Raw genomic sequence first — 22103 nt, 5'->3', positions numbered from 1 at the left:
TACAGATATGCATCTGTTGGTCACAGGCACCTTTAAAAAAATAGGTAGCAGTCTGGATCAGAAAACCAGTCAGTATCTGGTGTGACCACCATTTGCCTCATGCAGCGCGACACATCTCCTTCACATAGAGTTGATCAGACTGTTGTTAGTGGCCTGTGGAATGTCTTTCCACTCCTCTTCGTTGACTGTGCGAAGTTGCTGAATATTAGGAGGAACTGGAACACGCTGTCATGCACATCGATCCAGAGCATCGCACAAATGCTCAATGGGTGACATGTCTGGTGAGTATGCAGGCCATGGAAGAACACAGACATTTTCATCTTCCAGGAATTGTGTACAGATATTGGCACCATGGGGTCGTGCATTATCATGCTGAAACAATACAATTGTGTTCGTTGTCCGTAGCTTATGCCTGCACATACCATAACCACTCCACCACCATGGGGCACTCTGTTCACAACGTTGACATCAGCAAACCGCTCGACCACAGGAAGCCATACAAGCTGTCTGCCATCTGCCCTGTACAGCTGACAACAGGATTCATCCGCGATGAGCACACTTCTCCAGCATACCAGTGGCCATTGAAGGTGAGCATTTGGCAACTGAAGTCAGTTATGACGCCAAATTGCAATCAGGTCAGACTGGTGTAGGACGACGAGCATGCAAATGAACTTCCCTGAGACGGTTTTCTTCGGTTGTGCAAACCCACAGTTTGATCAGCTGTCCGGGTGGCTGGTCTCAGATGATCCTGCAGGTGAAGAAGCTGGATGTGGCGGTCCTGGGCTGGTGTGGTTACGTGTGGTCTGAGGTTGTGAGGCTGGTTGGACATATTGCCAAATTCCCTAAAACAACTGTGTTGTGTGACAAGACTGCACATTTTAGAGGCATTTTATTGGCCCCAGCACAAGGTGCACCTGTGTAATGATCATGCGGTTCAGTCAGCTTCTTGATATGCCACACCTGTCAGGTGAATGGATTATCTTCGCAAATGATAAATGCTCACTAAAAGGGAATTAAATACATTTGTGCACAACATTTGATGGACATAAAGCTTGTTGTGTGTATGGAAAACTTCTGGGATCTTTTATTTCAGCTCATGAAACATGCGACAAACACTTTACATGTTGCGTTTCTATTTTTGTTCAGTGTACAATACGCACACACACACACACACACACACACACCACACACACACACACACACACACACACACACACACACACACACACACACACACACACACACACACACACACACACACACACACACACACACACACAAAGCCTGGAAAAACAAATCCAACATGAGGCAAGATATACTTTTTTAGCAAGAATCTACTACACATCAAGAGCTTTAGAGTTTAAGGTCTTCAAAAATGTCCTTCTATTTAGTCTAAATTGCTAGTTTTATTAACAGGCTTTGAATGGTTAGGAATCTGAGGCAGTGTACCCAGTGTGTGGTCCCACAAACAGTAAACAGGTTTCAGGAGAAAGAAAGGACATTCCCCCCTAGGTGAAACACACAGAATAAAGGCGACCTGCATTACCATTAAATTAATACCATTCCCAGTACCTTAGCACTGGCAGCATCTCTTAACAATTCTATATTATTAAACCCGTCGGTCTACTGTCTCTTTCTCTCTCTCCCTCGTGCAGATGTATCTATTTCCAGAAATACTAATACTTTTTCACGAATAACATAAACAACGTATTTACAGTTCTACAACTAGGAGCAACATGATGTTTTCATTGTAATGCTAGTGCTACATTGTGCCTGTTAACAAGACTGTTAGCGTTCACAGTAATTATCAGTTTGTAATCGATTGAAAACGGGTGTAGTCGATTTGTCAATTGATGTTACAATCAAAGGTAATGAAGTAAACACAGCCATTGTCATACGGAGGTAATTTACACGAGGGTAGTATTACATTATGTATGGTAACGGTACAAACTTTCCATGGTTCTGAATTCAGTTGTTCCAGTTGCTGTCGCTAGGAGCTGTCCGCGGTGCTGAAACGACCGTGGTGCGCTGACTTGAAGAAAGAGAAAGGCATACCCAACGATCTATCTATCGATGTAGCGAACGTTGAAATTGAACAGTCTCTGTCTATCAGCTGATAACCACATGAGAACATAGCTCTCAGTGGAGCGCCCGTGCTGCGCAGTATGCGATCCCGAGGTCTCACAGCAAGTGGCTTTTGCGGTGTACGAGCAGTCTCTATTTCATTTTAAGGAAAAGTGTTGATCCCAAGGACATTCCTTTCTATTAGCAGAGGACCAATACTGAAAGCAAGCATGAGTGCGGCACGAGATTACATAGTCGTTCTGATGGTTCTCTTTGCAATGATGACTGACATAGGCGCTAAAGGTAAGATGCACAATAATATAACGGAAGGCTATTTGGTTGCTTACGCACATGTATATTGCAATGCAATTCTGTTCCCGACCCGCCTGTGTTATGGTGCCACTGTATCCAATTTTTGTTGGTAGGTTATCTGGGAAAGTACAGATGGAGATGTGTTTGTGGGAGGTCAGTCGGCTATCAGCCGTGTTTCCTCCTTTAATGAGGTTTAAATGGTCCCCTCCACCGTTATGGCAATTATTCTCGAATCATTCATGTTGAGGAGAGGATAAAACGTATATACATATCGTCCTGTTAAAGGCAGATGTTGTAGCATATTACTTTCTATAGTATTAGGATATTTTATAGTGTTGGGTCATACAGTAGCCTATTTATTGCCTGCAATGAAGAATTCACAACAAGCCTTACTAATTGCAATCGGCTATAAGGTTAGTTAAATACACTAATTTCCTTAAAAAAGTTATACATTGACTAGTGATTGTAATTTAGCAAGTTCCAAATCCAAACTTTAAATAATTGTAAGTATTGTAATAACTGTTAAACAAACTTAGACTAATTAAGTGTGGTAAACGTATCTTAATTAGTCTCAAATATCATCCCTTTGAAGTGTATTTCAATCGGTAATTATTATTACCTACATGGATGGAAAATATAATTAATTCTTGCTTCACAGCGGGCCAATCATTTTGAATAATTCATGATTAATGTGTCAACTTCTATTTCATATTTTAAAAAATCTGTTCAAAGGAGATCTAATCATGAAATAATATGTATTAGTTCTAAGATTTTTTATTTATTTTACCTTTATTTAACTAGGCAGGTGAGTTAAGAACAAATTCCTATTTTCAATGACGGCCTAGGAACAGTGGGTTCCGGGGCAGAACGACACCTTTCGATTGCTAGTCCAACGCTCTAACCACTAGGCTACCCTGTCGCCCCATTGGAATGACATGCACTGATTTGCATTGGTTTTACAGCTGGCTGCACTATTCATGCTTTTGATTTGACGACATTAATTTATTAAAGTACTATCTTATCTTATTGACAATCCTCGAGCTGCGCACTGTACGGGTAGGGTGGTTGGGATAGTTTAAAGAGGAATAGATAAACCTATGAAGACAACCAGACAATATTTTCTCGGCCTGCATCTGATCATTCTACCCACATAAATATGTATTAAAAGGTTTGGTCTTGACTTGCACCCATGGTGTGCTTCACATGAGTCTCACATAAACATGCATGTCACACAACGTCGATCATGACGGACCCATCAGACGTTTCTGTCCAATCTGCTGAATTTGTTCTATTCTGTTTTGTTCCCATATTTTAGTGACCCTGTGCAGGGCTGGAAACTATTACATTTCCGTTCATGTCATATCAGAAATGATTGAAATTCAAATTAAAGAATTGTAAAATCCTCATTGAAAATAAATACTGTAGAATATTTAAAAAAAATTGGTAATTGAATTGAATTGACTTTTGAGATGTTTGATAGAATGGAACAGGAAATTAGCAAAGGAAAAAAAAGGGAGGGTATCTATGTTGTGGGATGAGATGTCAGACTTTGGAAGAATCATGCACATACAGTATTTACCTGATAAAGTAATACATCAACCTATTATAACCCCAATTTACACAGATTTTTAGATCCAGGTGTTTTACTAATAGGTATTCGATATTCCATAAAACTAATAGCTACTACAGCTTCTTCATGCCTGCAGCTGGGAAAACCTGGCTCCAGAGAGAATGTTGCATCATATTCTGCATTGATCCCAAGTTATCAGCCTGACCTTATGATCTCAGAGGTCCGTGGGCCTCCCTGTCCTTATCAGTCACCTTCTATTGAACCTCTGAAGCTGCACTTTACTGCAGAACAGAAGCACCTGTAAAAGCACTCTAGCTAATGTGAGGCTCCATCAGTCCAGATTGAGCACTGAGCGAGAGGTTCAGTGAGCTAAAAGCAGGAGCCCATATTAAATTGATAGCATTGTGCTGTGCTAAAAATGGGTGACAAATTGATGAGGAATGGGTGAGTATAGGTAAATATAGGTTGACTTTAGGTTGGTCAGTAATCCTCCATCTTTTTTTGTTGTTGTGTCAATGTCAATGAGTGTACAAAACATTAAGAACACCTGCACTTTCCATGACATAGACTGACCAGGTAAATCCAGGTGAAAGCTATGATCCCTTATTGATGTCACCTGTTAAATCCACTTCAACCAGTGTAGATGAAGGGGAGGAGACAGGTTAAAAAAGTATTTGTAAGCCTTGAGACAATTGAGACATGGATTGTGTATGTGTGCCATTCAGAAGGTGAATGGGGTATGGTAATAGGTGCCAGGCGCACTGGTTTGTGTTTGTCAAGAATTGCAACGCTGCTGGGTTTTTCATGCTCAACAGTTTCCCGTGTGTATCAAGAAGGGTCCACCACCCAAAGGACATCCAGCCAACTTGACATAACTGTGGGAAGCATTGGAGTCAACATGGGCCAGCATCCCTGTGGAATGCTTTCGACACCTTGTAGAGACCATGCTCCGATGAATTGAGGCAGTTCTGATGGCAAAAGGGGATGCAACTTAATATTAGGAAGGTGTTCATAATGTTTTGTACACTCAGTGTGTATACAATCTGTCCATAGATGTAATTTATCTCATAGGCTGCATTAATTGAGGGCGGGATGCATAAGCCTGCGTAGTTGTGTGTCAGGGGCTCTGATGTCAACATGCTGTTTCAAAGTACATTGTGTGTTTCTACTGGTTTTATGCTGTGTTTGTGAGAATCATAAGGGAAGTGGCCGTTTGTGTCTGCTCACAGCGAGAATGCACACCCCCTACTGCTCCTCTCTGATAATAATGAAAATTACAATACAATCAGAGCTATCATTGACACTGCAGAGTGCTGTGTCTGTATTGGCCGTTAGGGGGCGCATGAGGCCATTGATGCTGTCGCTTTTGAGCATCCCCTCTTGGTAATGGTCCTCGGGGTGGACTGTAATCATAATGGGGACAGGAGAGAATCAGTTCCCTCTCCCAGGAACATCCTATTCCTCTCTGCCCCTTATAATGTCCGTGTGAGACGGCTCCCTGTGCTAAGACACCTCCCACAACTCTCTGGCACCACCATGACGTATGAGTGGGGGGACAGTGGACTGGAAAGGGGAGTTTTGATCATGTCTGAGTTTTGGGGTCACGCTCCATGTTTATTTTCTCCAGATTGAGGCCCTGATTAAAAAAAACTTGCCTGGCACTGAACTGGAGGAATGGAAGGCTGGGGGTCTGGAGGGCTGTGGGTTTGGATGACTGAAGGGCTGGAGGGCTGGGGGTCTGGAGGGCTGGGGGTCTGGAGGACTGGATGTCTGGAGGGCTGGGGGTCTGCAGGGCTGGGGGGCTGGAGGGCTGGGGGCTGGGGGTTTGGAGGTCTGGAGGGCTGGGGGTCTGGAGGACTGGATGTCTGGAGGGCTGGTGGTCTGCAGGGCTGGGGGGCTGGAGGGCTGGGATCTGGGGGCTGGGGATTTGGAGGTCTGGAGGGCTGGGGGTCTGGAGGACTGGATGTCTGGAGGGCTGGGGGTCTGCAGGGCTGGGGGGCTGGAGGGCTGGGGGTTTGGGGGTCTGGAGGGCTGGGGGTCTGGAGGACTGGATGTCTGGAGGGCTGGGGGTCTGGGGGTCTGGGGGTCTGCAGGGTTGGGGGTCTGGAGGTCTGAAGGGCTGGAGGGATGTGGGTCTGGAGGGCTAGGGACCTGGGGGACTGAAGGGCTGGAGGGTTTGGGGTCTGGAGGTCTGGAGGGCTGGAGGGTTGGGGGTCTGGAGGACTGGATGTCTGGAGGGCTGGGGGTCTGGAGGTCTGAAGGGCTGGAGGGATGGGGTCTGGAGGGCTGGAGGGCTGGAGGGCTGGGGGGCTAGGGGTCTAGTGGGCTGGAGGGCTGTGGGTCTGGAGGGCTGTGGGTCTGGAGGGCTGGGGGTCTGAAGGGTTGGAGGGCTGGAGGGCTGGGGGTCTGGAGGTCTGAAGGGCTGGAGGACTGGATGTCTGGAGGGCTGGGGGTCTGCAGGGCTGGGGGCTGGAGGGCTGGGGTTTGGGGGTCTGGAGGGCTGGGGGTCTGGAGGGCTGGGGGTCTGGAGGACTGGATGTCTGGAGGGCTGGGGGTCTGGGGGTCTGCAGGGTTGGGGGTCTGGAGGTCTGAAGGGCTGGATGGATGTGGGTCTGGAGGGCTGGGGACCTGGGGGACTGAAGGGCTGGAGGGTTTGGGGTCTGGAGGTCTGGAGGGCTGGAGGGTTGGGGGTCTGGAGGACTGGATGTCTGGAGGGCTGGGGGTCTGGAGGTCTGAAGGGCTGGAGGGATGGGGTCTGGAGGGCTGGAGGGCTGGGGGGCTAGGGGTCTAGTGGGCTGGAGGGCTGTGGGTCTGGAGGGCTGTGGGTCTGGAGGGCTGGGGGTCTGAAGGGTTGGAGGGCTGGAGGGCTGGGGGTCTGGAGGTCTGAAGGGCTGGAGGGATGGGGGTCTGGAGGGCTGGGGACCTGGGGGAATGAAGGGCTGGAGGGCTGGGGGTCTGGATGCAATTCCCTGCATTGCCACCTCTGTCATCTACTGACACAGATCTGATGGGAGATCAGCATGGCTATTTGAGATAGAGAGAGAGAAAGAGAGGGGGGAGAGAGAGAGAGAGACACATACGGCTGGTGCAGGAAAGACTGGCAACAGCTAGAACAACATCAAACACATGTACACACACACATAGATGCACACCCTTGGAGTACACACACACACATGGAAACACACGCATGTACATAGAAATGAATCCTCCTGTTTTAACGTATTGAATCGATTAGATCTGAACATAGGAAGTATGCATGTAATGTAGTGAATTGAACAAAAGCTCCCGCCTGTATTCTCTGTTCTGTGTGAGCTCAGAGCACAGCTTTTCATTTTGCAATGATAAATCACCCCAGATACCCAGAAGTGGGAGGAAGGGTAGGTTTGAGAACGAGCATGTGTGTATGTGTGTGTGTGTGTGTATGTATGTGTGTGTAAAAGAAAGTAAATCAATGTTAGAGATTATACATTTTTCAGATTTGAAGTCATTGTCAATCACTCTGTATTGGAATATCAGAACAAGCTACATCAACCTGAAGCCAAGTCTGATGTCCGAGGCTTGGCACAGTGTCCAATTATGAAGCCCTCATTTTTGCTGTCTTTGATGTTTTAGTTTAGCTTTCCATGTCAGAACTCTGAGCTTGACCTGAATATGTCACAATCAGTAATCTCTTCTAATCGTAGTGGTTGTTTTTCTCCCTATAACACGCAAACACTTTATCTGTCTGTATGTGTGTATGCACGCAAACACACACACACTCATGCAAAAATAAATCACAATCGAGCTCTGCTCAGCTTTTTTAACTTCCTCCCCCCCTAATTACTGGCTATTAAAAATCAGTGTGAACTCACAATGTGAACTCTGGCCGCAAGTGTTGCAGAAGCCCCTTCTCAGCCATTCCACTGATATTCTCAGAATAAACTCACCATTATGGAGCCCCTGAGATAAGCGATAAACTTCCACCCAGCTTCCTTCCTTCCTCTCTCTCTCTCTCTCTCTCTCTCTCCCTCCCTCTCCCTCCTCGTTCCTCTCTCCTTTTCCCTGCCTCAGATAAAAAGCTATTTGCTCTGGGTGTCAATGATCTGATGGAATCAGCATTGCTTCATGGCGTAGGAAAGAAAAAGCTGGAAAGAGGGAACATCTCTTTTAATTAAACACCATAGATGCTCTCGAGATCTGATGAAAATGATATCATTTGGGAGAATTGAAAATGTTCAACACATTATGAGTGATTAACCTGTCCCAATGTGCTTCTTGCTGTGCCATCAGAGGCTATTCAGACCATGTATACCCTCCAAATTGCGGGGAGTTTCACTTTTGACACACTCAATTGGAAATGAGTGTTATTGTAAAGCAGCCGTTGGTTCCCGTCTCCCGGGGAAGGAAGAGGGCTCAGTCTGATAGAGCTTTAGACACGTCCCAGGCGGTGTGGTGAGGTAGTGAGAGGACGGTGGAACCAAACACTCTTTCTCTTCTCCTCCATCTTTTCCTCTCTGCATGATTTATACCCCAGCTGCTGTCAGTCAATGCAGGTTTTCTGAAGGCTGTGTTCATCTGGTTTACCATATCCCCATCTTTGAATGGAACATTATGTCCCGTTTGTGACAAAAGCCCTCGAGTTATACATCTGAGTAATTCTAAACTCTATCCATTTACACTCCATTACCGTGAATGCAGCCCCCTGTCATCTTCAAACATCATTTCTGCTCTGGTGTATTTCTACATGGCTTGTACCATCACAAAAAAGAAGCAAACCTCTTCCTTTGTTGTCCTGCCTCTCTGTTCCATACTGCACAGAACCACCCTGTGTTTCTCCAGTTCTTTCTCCTGTTCTACTTGAACACTCAGTACCGTGGGTCTGGTCTGAAAGCAGAGCTAAAGAACATTAACACTATTCATGTGTGAATGACTGGTGATATCACAGAGCAGTCTTTGGTTTCTCTCCCGGCTAGCTGGCTGCTGAGAGGCTTGGGGACATTTATTACACATCAATGGCCAATCAAGTCTGCACTCTGGCCCATGTCCTCATTCATTACTCTCCAGGCTGTCTCCATAATGTAAATAAATCCTGCCTCCCATTTGCATTGTGTTGCTTGGGCAAATGACCTGACACAGTCAGTAAGAGACATAACATCACGTGACACACAGTCAGTAAGAGACATAACATCACGTGACACACAGTCAGTAAGAGACATAACATCATGTGACACACAGTCAGTAAGAGACATAACATCACGTGACACACAGTCAGTAAGAGACATAACATCATGTGACACACAGTCAGTAAGAGACATAACATCATGTGACACACAGTCAGTAAGAGACATAACATCATGTGACACACAGTCAGTAAGAGACATAACATCACGTGACACACAGTCAGTAAGAGACATAACATCATGTGACACACAGTCAGTAAGAGACATAACATCACGTGACACACAGTCAGTAAGAGACATAACATCACGTGACACACAGTCAGTAAGAGACATAACATCATGTGACACACAGTCAGTAAGAGACATAACATCACGTGACACACAGTCAGTAAGAGACATAACATCACGTGACACACAGTCAGTAAGAGACATAACATCACGTGACACACAGTCAGTAAGAGACATAACATCATGTGACACACAGTCAGTAAGAGACATAACATCATGTGACACACAGTCAGTAAGAGACATAACATCACGTGACACACAGTCAGTAAGAGACATAACATCACGTGACACACAGTCAGTAAGAGACATAACATCACGTGACACACAGTCAGTAAGAGACATAACATCACGTGACACACAGTCAGTAAGAGACATAACATCACGTGACACACAGTCAGTAAGAGACATAACATCACGTGACACACAGTCAGTAAGAGACATAACATCATGTGACACACAGTCAGTAAGAGACATAACATCACGTGACACACAGTCAGTAAGAGACATAACATCACGTGACACACAGTCAGTAAGAGACATAACATCACGTGACACACAGTCAGTAAGAGACATAACATCACGTGACACACAGTCAGTAAGAGACATAACATCACGTGACACACAGTCAGTAAGAGACATAACATCACGTGACACAGAGTCAGTAAGAGACATAACATCACGTGACACACAGTCAGTAAGAGACATAACATCATGTGACACAGAGTCAGTAAGAGACATAACATCACGTGACACACAGTCAGTAAGAGACATAACATCACGTGACAACACAGTCAGTAAGAGACATAACATCACGTGACACACAGTCAGTAAGAGACATAACATCACGTGACACACAGTCAGTAAGAGACATAACATCACGTGACACACAGTCAGTAAGAGACATAACATCACGTGACACACAGTCAGTAAGAGACATAACATCACGTGACACACAGTCAGTAAGAGACATAACATCACGTGACACACAGTCAGTAAGAGACATAACATCACGTGACACACAGTCAGTAAGAGACATAACATCACGTGACACAGAGTCAGTAAGAGACATAACATCACGTGAGACACAGTCAGTAAGAGACATAACATCATGTGACACAGAGTCAGTAAGAGACATAACATCACGTGACACACAGTCAGTAAGAGACATAACATCACGTGACACACAGTCAGTAAGAGACATAACATCATGTGACACACAGTCAGTAAGAGACATAACATCATGTGACACACAGTCAGTAAGAGACATAACATCATGTGACACACAGTCAGTAAGAGACATAACATCAGGCTTGAATTGAAATTCACTCGATAAGTTTCCGGAGCTGGACTGTTTTCTTTTTTTAATGTTCTTATTAAGATGAAGTTTGATGTTTCTTTTTTTTACACACTCCTCAGCTGCTGTCCTCTTCCCTCCTCCCTCGCTACCTCATCCGTCCTCACCATGAAGCTCGGTCAGTTTCAGCCTCCCTATCTCAGACCCGTGGCTCTATCGATCTGACCACTGAGGAGGAGAGCAAACATTAGTGCAGGGAATCAGTACCAACCCATTCGCTCCCTCTCCTCTCCCTCTCCTCTCATGGATTGGCACACTGTGTACACCTGGCTAATTGGGGCTGGCGTGTGGTGAGCATGCAGAGCTGAGGACCTTTCTGGAACCATTAGGCCCTTGGACAGCTCTCTTCCTCTTCCCCACGTCTGGTTCACACTGCCAACTCCTGTCTGGATGGGCAAACCAGGATCAGGTCAGACCAGACCTTGAGGATATCAGAGCTGGTCGTGTGCTCAGGCAGCAGGTCAACACTTCCATAGTCAGCAGGTCAACACTTCCATAGTCTGCAGGTCAACACTTCCACAGGCAGCAGGTCAACACTTTCACCGGCAGCATTCAACACTTCCTAACTCATCTGAAAGTAAACAAGACACTTTGTTTCTTCTCATCAGACATGTTTTGGACCTTCATGTTTTATGCAGGAGGGGTCAAGTAGATAGGGGTCACAGTGCTGTTTGTTTGTTCTTAGTTGGTCAACACCAGTCATTTTTGTATTTACCATGTTCACTGTCCCCAATCCATTTGGAATATGGGCCCTCTACCACTCCTACTGTAATTGTAATTTCCTACCATCACACCCACTTCAAACTTGTCTTTTACCATAAAGTCTTTCAGTCCCCATAAAGATCTGATTGATGTGTTGCATCGCCTCCTCCGTTCAGTTGCTTTTGCTCGACCCCAAAGAGTCAGCGATGTTGATGATGGTCGGTAACCTCTACACCATAACCCTCAACATTTCAAATGAAGGTGCAAGCAGAGAGCTTCAACGTAGGCCTATGACTCCTTTCCTGTCTTCACATCCTGCTAGCTCTAGCTGGCACGTCCTTCCTCTTCAGGACATGGAGCCACTTCTTCAAAAGTTGTGGGTCCTTGGTCAGCCAATGGTAGTTTACCAAGGGATTTCTTTGGGAGCGAATTCATACAGCCCGGCGCTATACAGTTCATGTTTGAATTACTACTTGTTGTTGCCATCTTCGTTGTCCGCACCTAACCTCACTCTCTTCGAGTCACTCTCCGTGTGAAAACTCAATACCACAGACAATTTGCTGATACCTGCCAGTGACACACTGGTGTCAGTCATGACCATGGCAATTTAAAATGGTGCTGACCATAGCTCAAATAAACCTCGTTGATGATCAAAATACTAAATATAGAAATGTTTTTATGTTAAATGCACATGTTTAGTATTAGTGGATTGAATACATCTCTTTGCTAAGATTTACTTCCTAGTGTTTCCATTCCCCTTGAAGGCATAAGAATCCTATCCAGTCCTCAGTCCTACTCAGTACAACTCAGACATCCACGGCTAACATATAGGACATCACATTGTTACTAACAGTAGGCCGAAACGCAAAAAGATTGTTAGTTAAAGCTGTTACTACATAACAAGAGACCTTCCTCCCTCTCCATTCTTTCTTCTCTGAATGAGCATTTTTAATGAGCGTTATTAGGCTGCTCTGTTCATGCCCTAGTGGAGATGCATACAGCTCTGTTCATGCCCTAGTGGAGAAGCATACAGCTCTGTTCATGCCCTAGTGGAGAAGCATACAGCTCTGTTCATGCCCTAGTGGAGAAGCATACAGCTCTGTTCATGCCCTAGTGGAGATGCATACAGCTCTGTTCATGCCCTAGTGGAGATGCATACAGCTCTGTTCATGCCCTAGTGGTGATGCATACAGCTCTGTTCATGCCCTAGTGGAGATGCATACAGCTCTGTTCATGCCCTAGTGGAGAAGCATATAGCTCTGTTCATGCCCTAGTGGAGATGCATACAGCTCTGTTCATGCCCTAGTGGAGATGCATACAGCTCTGTTCATGCCCTAGTGGAGATGCATACAGCTCTGTTCATGCCCTAGTGGAGATGCATACAGCTCTGTTCATGCCCTAGTGGAGATGCATACAGCTCTGTTCATGCCCTAGTGGAGAAGCATACAGCTCTGTTCATGCCCTAGTGGAGATGCATACAGCTCTGTTCATGCCCTAGTGGAGATGCATACAGCTCTGTTCATGCCCTAGTGGAGATGCATACAGCTCTGTTCATGCCCTAGTGGAGATGCATACAGCTCTGTTCATGCCCTAGTGGAGATGCATACAGCTCTGTTCATGCCCTAGTGGAGATGCATACAGCTCTGTTCATGCCCTAGTGGAGATGCATACAGCTCTGTTCATGCCCTAGTGGAGAAGCATACAGCTCTGTTCATGCCCTAGTGGAGATGCATACAGCTCTGTTCATGCCCTAGTGGAGATGCATACAGCTCTGACAGACTTCAACTATAGATGATGTGGAACAATTTTTGTAAAGTTCCAGTAGTGTTCTGTTGAGGTTATTGTCAGTAGCCCTCTGTTCATTGCCACATATGTACGTATTTTGTAGTGATGCTGTTTCACATGCTGTTTCACAGCTTTTGCTTATTAACAGTTAGCCAAGCCATTATGCTCTCCTTGATGTTGGTATGAAAGCAGAGACTGTCAGGCAAGCTGCTGTGATGAGATGTTGGCATATAAATACTACAGACTCTTTCTCTCCCCCTTTTCTGTTCGCAAATACTGTATGTACATCCCAGTCATGAAACATGTTTTTATTGTATATGGTTGTAAATGGTTTAGTGTAAGACATGGTGAGTTTAAATGCATGCTTTGCGTCTGTGAATTTGATCCTTCACAACTGATTTAGGGAACATACCACTGAGGTTGTGAGTGAATGTTGGCCCTGAACCTTTTGAAGGATATTATTTTAGGAGAAATCACTCTGGGCTTATCAAGATTGGCATTGGCAATGATGTAAGTAGAAGAGGAGCATAAATGCCCTTTCTTCCGTGCCTGTAGAGCAGAAAGGTCTGTCTGTCGTTAATGAACTGACCATGTGACTCCACCCTGTCAGGTATCCTTGGAGCCCTAGTCTCTGCGGTAATAAAGATGAATAATGTAAATCCTCGGAAACGGCGGCAGATCCCATCGGAAGGAATCAGCATCCTTGTTATTTACCTTGTTGTCAGGCTGGCTGCAGCGCAGCACAGAGAGGGAAACAGATGGAGCTGCATAAGTAAGAAAAATGCTGCAGCTCAGGGTTTAGGTGTTAATCTTACGGCATACACTCTCAGCTCAGGTTGTATACAGAATAGTGGGGTTTTATACAGAGGCATTCATAGAGACACCTGAGACTAGACTTTTAGCCTGTTCATTGTGCATAGTTTAACTAATTTAGGTCATGTGTGGTATATTTCAATGGGTAAAGGTTATTCATTGTAATCTTCCTTTTCAAAGTCTACACAGAAGCCGGCACTGCTAGTTAGGTTGGGAACACTGTGCTGTGATGCATTCCACGTCAATAATAGCTGAATTTCAAACAAGTTTTTTTCATAGGCATTTCTGAAAGTCAATAAATAGGGATTATTTAGCCAGTGTGCAGGACAAATTAACTCTGCAGGGAAAATGCTATGTATGTCTTGAGTGGCTAGAGGATGTGAGTAATCCTCACACACACACACACACACACACACACACACACACACACACACACACACACACACACACACACACACACAGCGAGAGAGCGAGAGAGCGAGAGCCCTACTACAGTGACAGCCACCTGCATTCATCCACAGAGCACCGAGTTCTATTCCTATGTTGAAAGCACAGGCTGTGTGCTCTCAACAAAGGCTGAAGCAGCCTTTTCAATCAATCTTCCATTTTCTCTGCACCACCTGGACATGGATGGAGGAGAAAGGCAAATGAAACACACTTAGTTCAACCCCAAAACACTTATTTATTTAGAAATGAGGGTAATTGGGAATATTTATATTGCTAAAGCAGGCAGGCAGGCCTGAGGGACTGTACATGGTTCTTTGGACATGGGTCTATGTGTTTTTCTGCCTTGGTCAAATACCCTGAACAAAAGACAGGGAATCTCTATTTTACAGTTTGTTTCCTTCCCTGAAAGTAGTAATTTGTGGGATACAATGAATCTACTGCTACAATTGAACATCACAATGGTGAGGTTGCCTGTTTGGTAGTTTATCCAACCTCCTCAGCAATCTGAAGCTTTTCAGGGCTTTTCATGGTTCTCTCTGTAGCCTGGTTGTAATGGAATAAGTCGTACTCATCCTTGAAAATGTCGTACTGGAGAGAAGAGGACCAAGGCGCAGCGAGACTGTGAATACTCATACTTTAATAGACTCAAGTAAGGCATCCACAGGAAAACAATAACACGACAGCAACAGTTTGCAGGCTAACAAACGCAGTGCAAAACAACCACCCACAACCCCAAAGAAAAACACACACACCTATATAGGACTTCCAATCAAAGGCAACTCCACACACCTGCCTTCAATTGGAAGTCCCAATCAACAATACAAACATACCCAACACAAACATGCCACGTCCTGACCAAAACTAAAACACTAGCTCCATCTGCTGGTCAGGACGTGACAGTACCCCCCCCCCTCAAGGTGCAGACCCCGGAATGCACCTACCAACAGAAAAACAGCAACAAAAAACCCATAAACAATAACCCCTAAACAATAAGGGAGGGAAGGGAGGGTGGCTGCCGTCACCGACGGCACTGTGCTACACCCTCCCTCCCCAACCCACCTATCCTGGAGGCGGCTCAGGCTCTGGCCGTTCCAGGCAGTCGGGCCACTCTGGCAGCTCGGGGCAGTCGGGGCAGTCCGGCAGCTCGGGGCAGTCTGGGCAGTCTGGCAGCTCGGGGCAGTCTGGGCAGTCCGGCAGCTCGGGGCAGTCTGGCCACTCCGGCAGCTCGGGGCAGTCTGGCCACTCCGGCAGCTCGGGGCAGTCTGGCCACTCCGGCAGTTCGGGGCAGTCTGGCCACTCCGGCAGTTCGGGGCAGTCTGGCCACTCCGGCAGTTCGGGGCAGTCTGGCCACTCCGGCAGTTCGGGGCAGTCTGGCCACTCCGGCAGTTCGGGGCAGTCTGGCCACTCCGGCAGTTCGGGGCAGTCTGGCCACTCCGGCAGTTCGGGGCAGTCTGGCCACTCCGGCAGTTCGGGGCAGTCTGGCCACTCCGGCAGTTCGGGGCAGTCTGGCCACTCCGGCAGTTCGGGGCAGTCTGGCCACTCCGGCAGTTCGGGGCAGTCTGGCCACTCCGGCAGTTCAGGGCAGTCTGGCCACTCCGGCAGTTCAGCGCAGTCTGGCCACTCCGGCAGTTCAGCGCAGTCTGGCCACTCCGGCAGTTCAGCGCAGTCTGGCCACTCCGGCAGTTCAGCGCAGTCTGACCTCTCTGGCGACTGTTGACTGGCGGGCAGCTCTGGCGACTGTTGACTGGCGGGCAGCTCTGACGACTGTTGACTGGCGGGCAGCTCTGACGACTGTTGACTGGCGGGCAGCTCTGACGACTGTTGACTGGCGGGCAGCTCTGGCGACTGTTGACTGGCGGGCAGCTCTGACGACTGTTGACTGGCGGGCAGCTCTGGTGATGGTTGACTGGCGGGCAGCTCTGGTGACTGTTGACTGGCGGGCAGCACTGACGACTGTTGACTGGCGGGCAGATCTGACGACTGTTGACTGGCGGGCAGCTCTGACGACTGTTGACTGGCGGGCAGCTCTGACGACTGTTGACTGGCGGGCAGCTCTGACGACTGTTGACTGGCGGGCAGCTCTGACGACTGTTGACTGGCGGGCACCACTGACGACTGTTGACTGGCGGGCACCACTGACGACTGTTGACTGGCGAGGCTGGGTTCACGCACTTGAAGCCTGGTGCGTGGTGCTGGTACTGGGCGTACCAGATTGTGAACACGCACCTCCATGCTAGTGCGGGGAGCTGGCCTGGGGCTCCATTCTTGCCCCGCAAAACTCCCCTTGTGCCCCCCCCTAAACAATTCTTGGGGGTGCCTCTCGGTCTCCCTTACCTCGCCAGCCTTCTTCCGCTGCTTGGTCCTGTGTTGGTGGGTGGTTCTGTAACGGTATTCGTCGGTAGAAATGGACCAAGGCGCAGCGAGACTGTGAATACTCATACTTTAATAGACTCAAGTAAGGCATCCACAGGAAAACAATAACACGACAGCAACAGTTTGCAGGCTAACAAACGCAGTGCAAAACAACCACCCACAACCCCAAAGAAAAACACACACACCTATATAGGACTTCCAATCAAAGGCAACTCCACACACCTGCCTTCAATTGGAAGTCCCAATCAACAATACAAACATAACCAACACAAACATGCCACGTCCTGACCAAAACTAAAACACTAGCTCCATCTGCTGGTCAGGACGTGACACTGGTTCATTTCCTTCCTGAATATACAGTGCATTCAGACCCCTTCCCCTTTTCTACATTGTTTTAACATTACAGCCTTATTCTAAAAATCCTCATCAATCTACACACAATACCTCATAATGACAAAGAAAAACAGAAATACCTTATTTACATGCGTATTTAGACCCTTTGCTATGAGACTGAAAATGTAGTTCAGGTGCATCCTGTTTCCATTGATCATCCTTGAAATGTTGATACAACTTGATTGGAGTCCACCTGTGGTAGATTCAATTGATTGGACATGATTTGGAAAGGGACACACCTGTCAATATAAGGTCCCACAGTTGACAGTGCATGTCAGAGTAAAAACCAAGCCATGAGGTCAAACGAATTGTCCGTAAAGCTCTGAGACAGGATTGTGTCGAGGCCTGGGGAAGGGTACCAAAAAAATCTTAAATGGAAGAAGTTTGGAACCACCAAGACTCTTCCTAGAGCTGGCCGCCCGGCCAAACTGAGCAATGGGGGAGAAGGGCCTTGGTCAGGGAGGTGACCAAGAACCTGATGGTCACTCTGACAAGGCTCCAGAGTTACTCTGTGGAGATGAGAGAACCTTCCAGAAGAACAACCATCTCTGCAGCACTCCACCAATCAGGCCTTTATGGTAAAGTGGCCAGACAAAAGCCACTCCTCAGTAAAAGGCACATGACAGCCTGCTTGGAGTTTGCCAAAAGCCACTTGGAGTTTGCCAAAAGGACTCTCAGACCATGAGAAACAAGATTATCTGATCTGATGAAACCAAGAATGAACTCCTTGGCCTGAATGCCAAGCATCACATCTGGAGGAAACCTGGCACTATCCCTACGGTGAAGCATGGTGGTGGCAGCATCATTCTTTTGGATGTTTTTCCCGGAAGGGACTGGGAGACTAGGCAGGATCGAGGGAAAGATTAACGGAGCAAAGCACAGAGAGATGCTTGATGAAAACCTGCTCCAGAGCACTCAGGACGTCAGACTAGGGCGAAGGTTCCCCTTCAGGAAAACGACCCTAAGCACACAGCCAAGACAACACAGGGATGGCTTCGGGACAAGTCTCTGAATGTCCTTGAGCTGCCAAGCCAGAGCCCGGACTTGAACCCAATAGAACATCTCTGGAGAGACCTGAAAATATCTGTGCAGCAATGCTCCCCATCCAACCTGTTAGAGCTTGAGAAGATCTGCAGAGAAGAATGGGAGAAACTCCCCAAATACAGGTGTGCCAAGCTTGTAGTGTCATACCCAAGGAGACTCAAGGCTGTAATTGCTGCCAAAGGTTCTTCAACAAAGTCATTAGTAAAGGGTCTGAATACTTATGTAAGTGTGATATTTCAATTTGCAATTTGCAAAAATATCTAAAAACCTGTTTTGGCTTTGTCATTATGGGGTATTGTATGTAGTTAAAAAAAAATGTTCAATCCATTGAAGAAGGCTGTAACGTAACAAAATGTGGAAAAAGTCAAGGGGTCTGAATACTTTTCGAATGTACTGTACACATCCATCCCATAGGAGACAGCTACTGACATACAATATGCGATATAGATATTGATTACTTAGCACGGGACAAATTGCTGTGCCCCTGTTAACCTCAGACTTCTGGATGTCTCTGTGAAGCCTGTATTTCAGAGAACTGCTCACCCAAAAGAAGTGCTATATTTCCTCCAGCTCAGTCACCATCAATGTGGAAAAAACATTTCCTTTCATGTGACAAGGAATTTCAAAGCGCATAAGTTGCTTTTGGGGAATACAGTGGCTTGCGAAAGTATTCACCCCCTTGGCATTTTTCCTATTTTGTTGCCTTACAACCTGGAATTAAAATAGAGTTTTGGGGGGGTTTGTATCATTTGATTTACACAACATTGCCTACCACTTCTAAGATGCCAAATTATTTTTATTGTGAAACAAAAAATGGAAAACTTGAGCGTGCATAAATATTCCCCCCCCCCAAGTCAATACTTTGTAGAGCCACCTTTTGCAGAAATTACAGCTACAAATCTCTTGGGATATGTCTCTAAGCTTGGCACATCTAGCGACTGGGATTTTTGCTCATTCTTCAAGGCAAAACTGCTCAAGTTCCTTCCAGTTGGATGGGTTCCGCTGGTGTACAGCAAGTCATACCACAGATTCTCAATTGGATTGAGGTCTGGGCTTTGACTAGGTCTTTCCAAGACGTTTAAATGTTTCCCCTTAAACCACTCAAGTGTTGCTTTAGCAGTATGCTTAGGGTCATTGTCCTGCTAGAAGGTGAATCTCCGTCCCAGTCTCAAATCTCTGGAAGACTGAAACAGCTTTCCCTCAAGAATTTCCCTGTATTTAGTGCCAACCATCATTCCTTCAATTCCAACATGTTTCCCAGTTCCTGCCAATGGAAAAACATCCCCAGAGCATGATGCTGCCACCACCGTGCTTCACTGTGGGCATGGTGTTCTCAGGGTGATGGGAGGTGTTGGGTTTGCACCAGACATAGCATTTTCTTTGATGGCCAAAAAGCTACATTTTAGTCTCATCTGACCAGAGTACCTTCTTCCATATGTTTGGGGAGTCTCCCACATGCCTTTTGGCGAACACATTTTACAAACACCAAACGTGTTTGCTTATTTTTCTGGCAACTCTTCCGTAAAGCCCAGCTCTGTGGAGTGTACGGCTTAAAGTGGTCCTATGGACAGATACTCCAATCTCTGCTGTGACGCTTTGTAGCTCCTTCAGGGTTATCTTTGGTCTCTTTGTTGTCTCTCTGATTAATGCTCTCCTTGCCTGGTCCGTGAGTTTTGGTGGGCGGCCCTCTCTTGGCAGGTTTGTTGTGGTGCCATATTCTTTCCATTTTTTAATAATGGTTTTAATGATGCTCTGTGGGATGTTCAAAGTTTCTGATATTTTTTTATAACCCAACCTTGATCTGTACTTCTCCACAACTTTGTCCCTGACCTGTTTGGAGAGCTCCTTGGTCTTCATGGTGCCGCTTGCTTGGTGGTGCCCCTTGCTTAGTGGTGCTGCAGACACTGGGGCCTTTCAGAACAGGTGTGTATATATACTGAGATCATGTGACACTTAGATTGCACACACAGGTGGACTTTATTTAACTAACTATGTGTCTTCTGAAGGTAATCATAGCAAAGGGGGTGAATACATATGCACGCACCACTTTTCCGTAAATTTTATTTTGAAACAAGTAATTTTTTTCATTTTACTTCACCAATATTGACTATTTTGTGTATGTCCATTGCATGGAATCCAAATAAAAATCTATTTAAATTAGGTTGTAATGCAACGAAATAGGAAAAACGCCAAGGGGGGTGAATACTTTTGCAAGGCACTGTATAATCATCAAAGCACACAACCATCCATTTGAGATAATATCTGTGAATAAAATACTCAAGTCAATCTGTGGTTAAAAGGCAAAGGCATAAACTAGCAGTGCTCTGGGTCTTTAGGACCAATGGAGATTGCCACCCTTGATCAAGACATCTAACATAATTGTTAGCGCTATTAGAATACACAGTTTGAAAATCAGTTAAATGAAAGCTAACAGAATCCTTCTTCCTCTTCTGATCCTGAACATCTCTCATCTCCTCTCTGAGTGTAATCATGCCATTCAGTTGACCCAGGGATCTCCTCTGGACACTCAGGGTCTGAACTGTTCAGCTCCCAGGGAAATTGGCCAGCTGCTCACTGCAGCCCTGTAACCCTGCCCGCGGTGGAACCTCAATTAAACAACATGTCCATCCTCAACCCCCAGCATGCTCCATTGTGCCATGGCCGCCGTAATGCAATCTACTGCCACCGCAGTGAGTTGAACATACTGAAACTGTCCCTAACCTCTGTCAGAAAAGATTGGAGGCGTGTACGAGGGCCTTCTGTACTCTGATTTAAAGGGTTCTCGAGTGGAAAAGGTGGAGAGCGTTGGATAGATCCATCCTCTTTGTGTCAAGGCCATGATTATCGATCTTGAATAGGTCCACTGCCTTCGTTGTGCAGAGTCATGGTTTAGCAAGTCACACAGTGAGTCAAGCATGCATGTATGGCTGTCAGGAAACTCTCCTATCCAATCAACGTTTCTGTTAACTTTGGTGCTGGTAATATCTTATTCAATGTTGGAATGCATTTTTTTACTCCCGTAGCTCATGGAGTTGGGTTGACCAGAACTTTTAGATTTAGGTACTTGAAATTGGTGCTTGAAATGTTATTCTAGTGCACAGTCATCTCCCAATAGAAGATGGAGCTTCAGCTGTCAGTGTTTCATTTGTTTTGTGGTGATGGTGGCCCCCACCGTGCACCCTGTGATTAAAAGGCAATCTGATCATCAAACTCACAACATCATCTAAACTTCATTGACAGGTTTAATTGCCAAATCTGATTGCTTGGACTTTAGTCCCCATGACAACACACCTGTGCACAATCGGGCACAGTTATCCTCCTTGGCAAGTGAAATTAAATTACTGTGGGCGGATACTATTGTTCAGAGGGATAGAAACACCTTCGAAATGACTGACAGGCACCCTCATGCCATGGAGAGAATGAAACAAGGATGTTATTGCTCTAAGGACAAATCCAATCAAATTCTATTTGTCAATTGCACTGAATACAACTGGTGTAGACATTAGTGAAATGCTTTCTACCAAACCTTTAACAACGATGCAGTAAAATATATATATATATATATATATATATATATTTACACACACAGTACTGTGCAAAAGTTTTAGGCAGGTGTGAAAAAATGCTGTAAAGTAAGAATGCTTTCAAAAATAGAATGCGTTATATTTATCAATTAACAAAATGCAAAGTGAGTGGACAGAAGAAAAATCTACATCAAATCAATATTTGGTGTGACCACCCTTTGCCTTCGAAACAGCATCAATTCTTCTAGGCACACTTGCACACAGTTTTTCAAGGA

General features: G+C 46.0%; 1 protein-coding gene across 2 annotated transcripts in view; it reads left to right on the top strand.

Annotated features, from left to right (window-relative positions):
• The first annotated feature begins 1959 nt into the window (after positions 1-1959).
• Positions 1960-22103, top strand: part of LOC106581239 (seizure protein 6 homolog) — a 209775-nt gene continuing 189631 nt past the window's right edge. The window contains exon 1 of one of the 2 annotated variants that reach the window (XM_045703872.1): positions 1960-2367. In XM_045703872.1, coding sequence (XP_045559828.1) covers positions 2295-2367 — 73 coding nt within the window. In that variant the 5' untranslated portion in view covers positions 1960-2294. The remainder of the gene's footprint in view (positions 2368-22103) is intronic. The other variant, XM_045703871.1, reaches the window with a different exon arrangement.

The sequence above is a fragment of the Salmo salar genome, chromosome ssa20 (genome assembly GCF_905237065.1).
Source record: "Salmo salar chromosome ssa20, Ssal_v3.1, whole genome shotgun sequence".
In the NCBI taxonomy this organism is placed as follows: domain Eukaryota; kingdom Metazoa; phylum Chordata; class Actinopteri; order Salmoniformes; family Salmonidae; genus Salmo; species Salmo salar.
The sequence above is the reverse complement of the archived record's forward strand: the minus strand, read 5'-3'. Positions and strand labels throughout refer to the sequence as shown.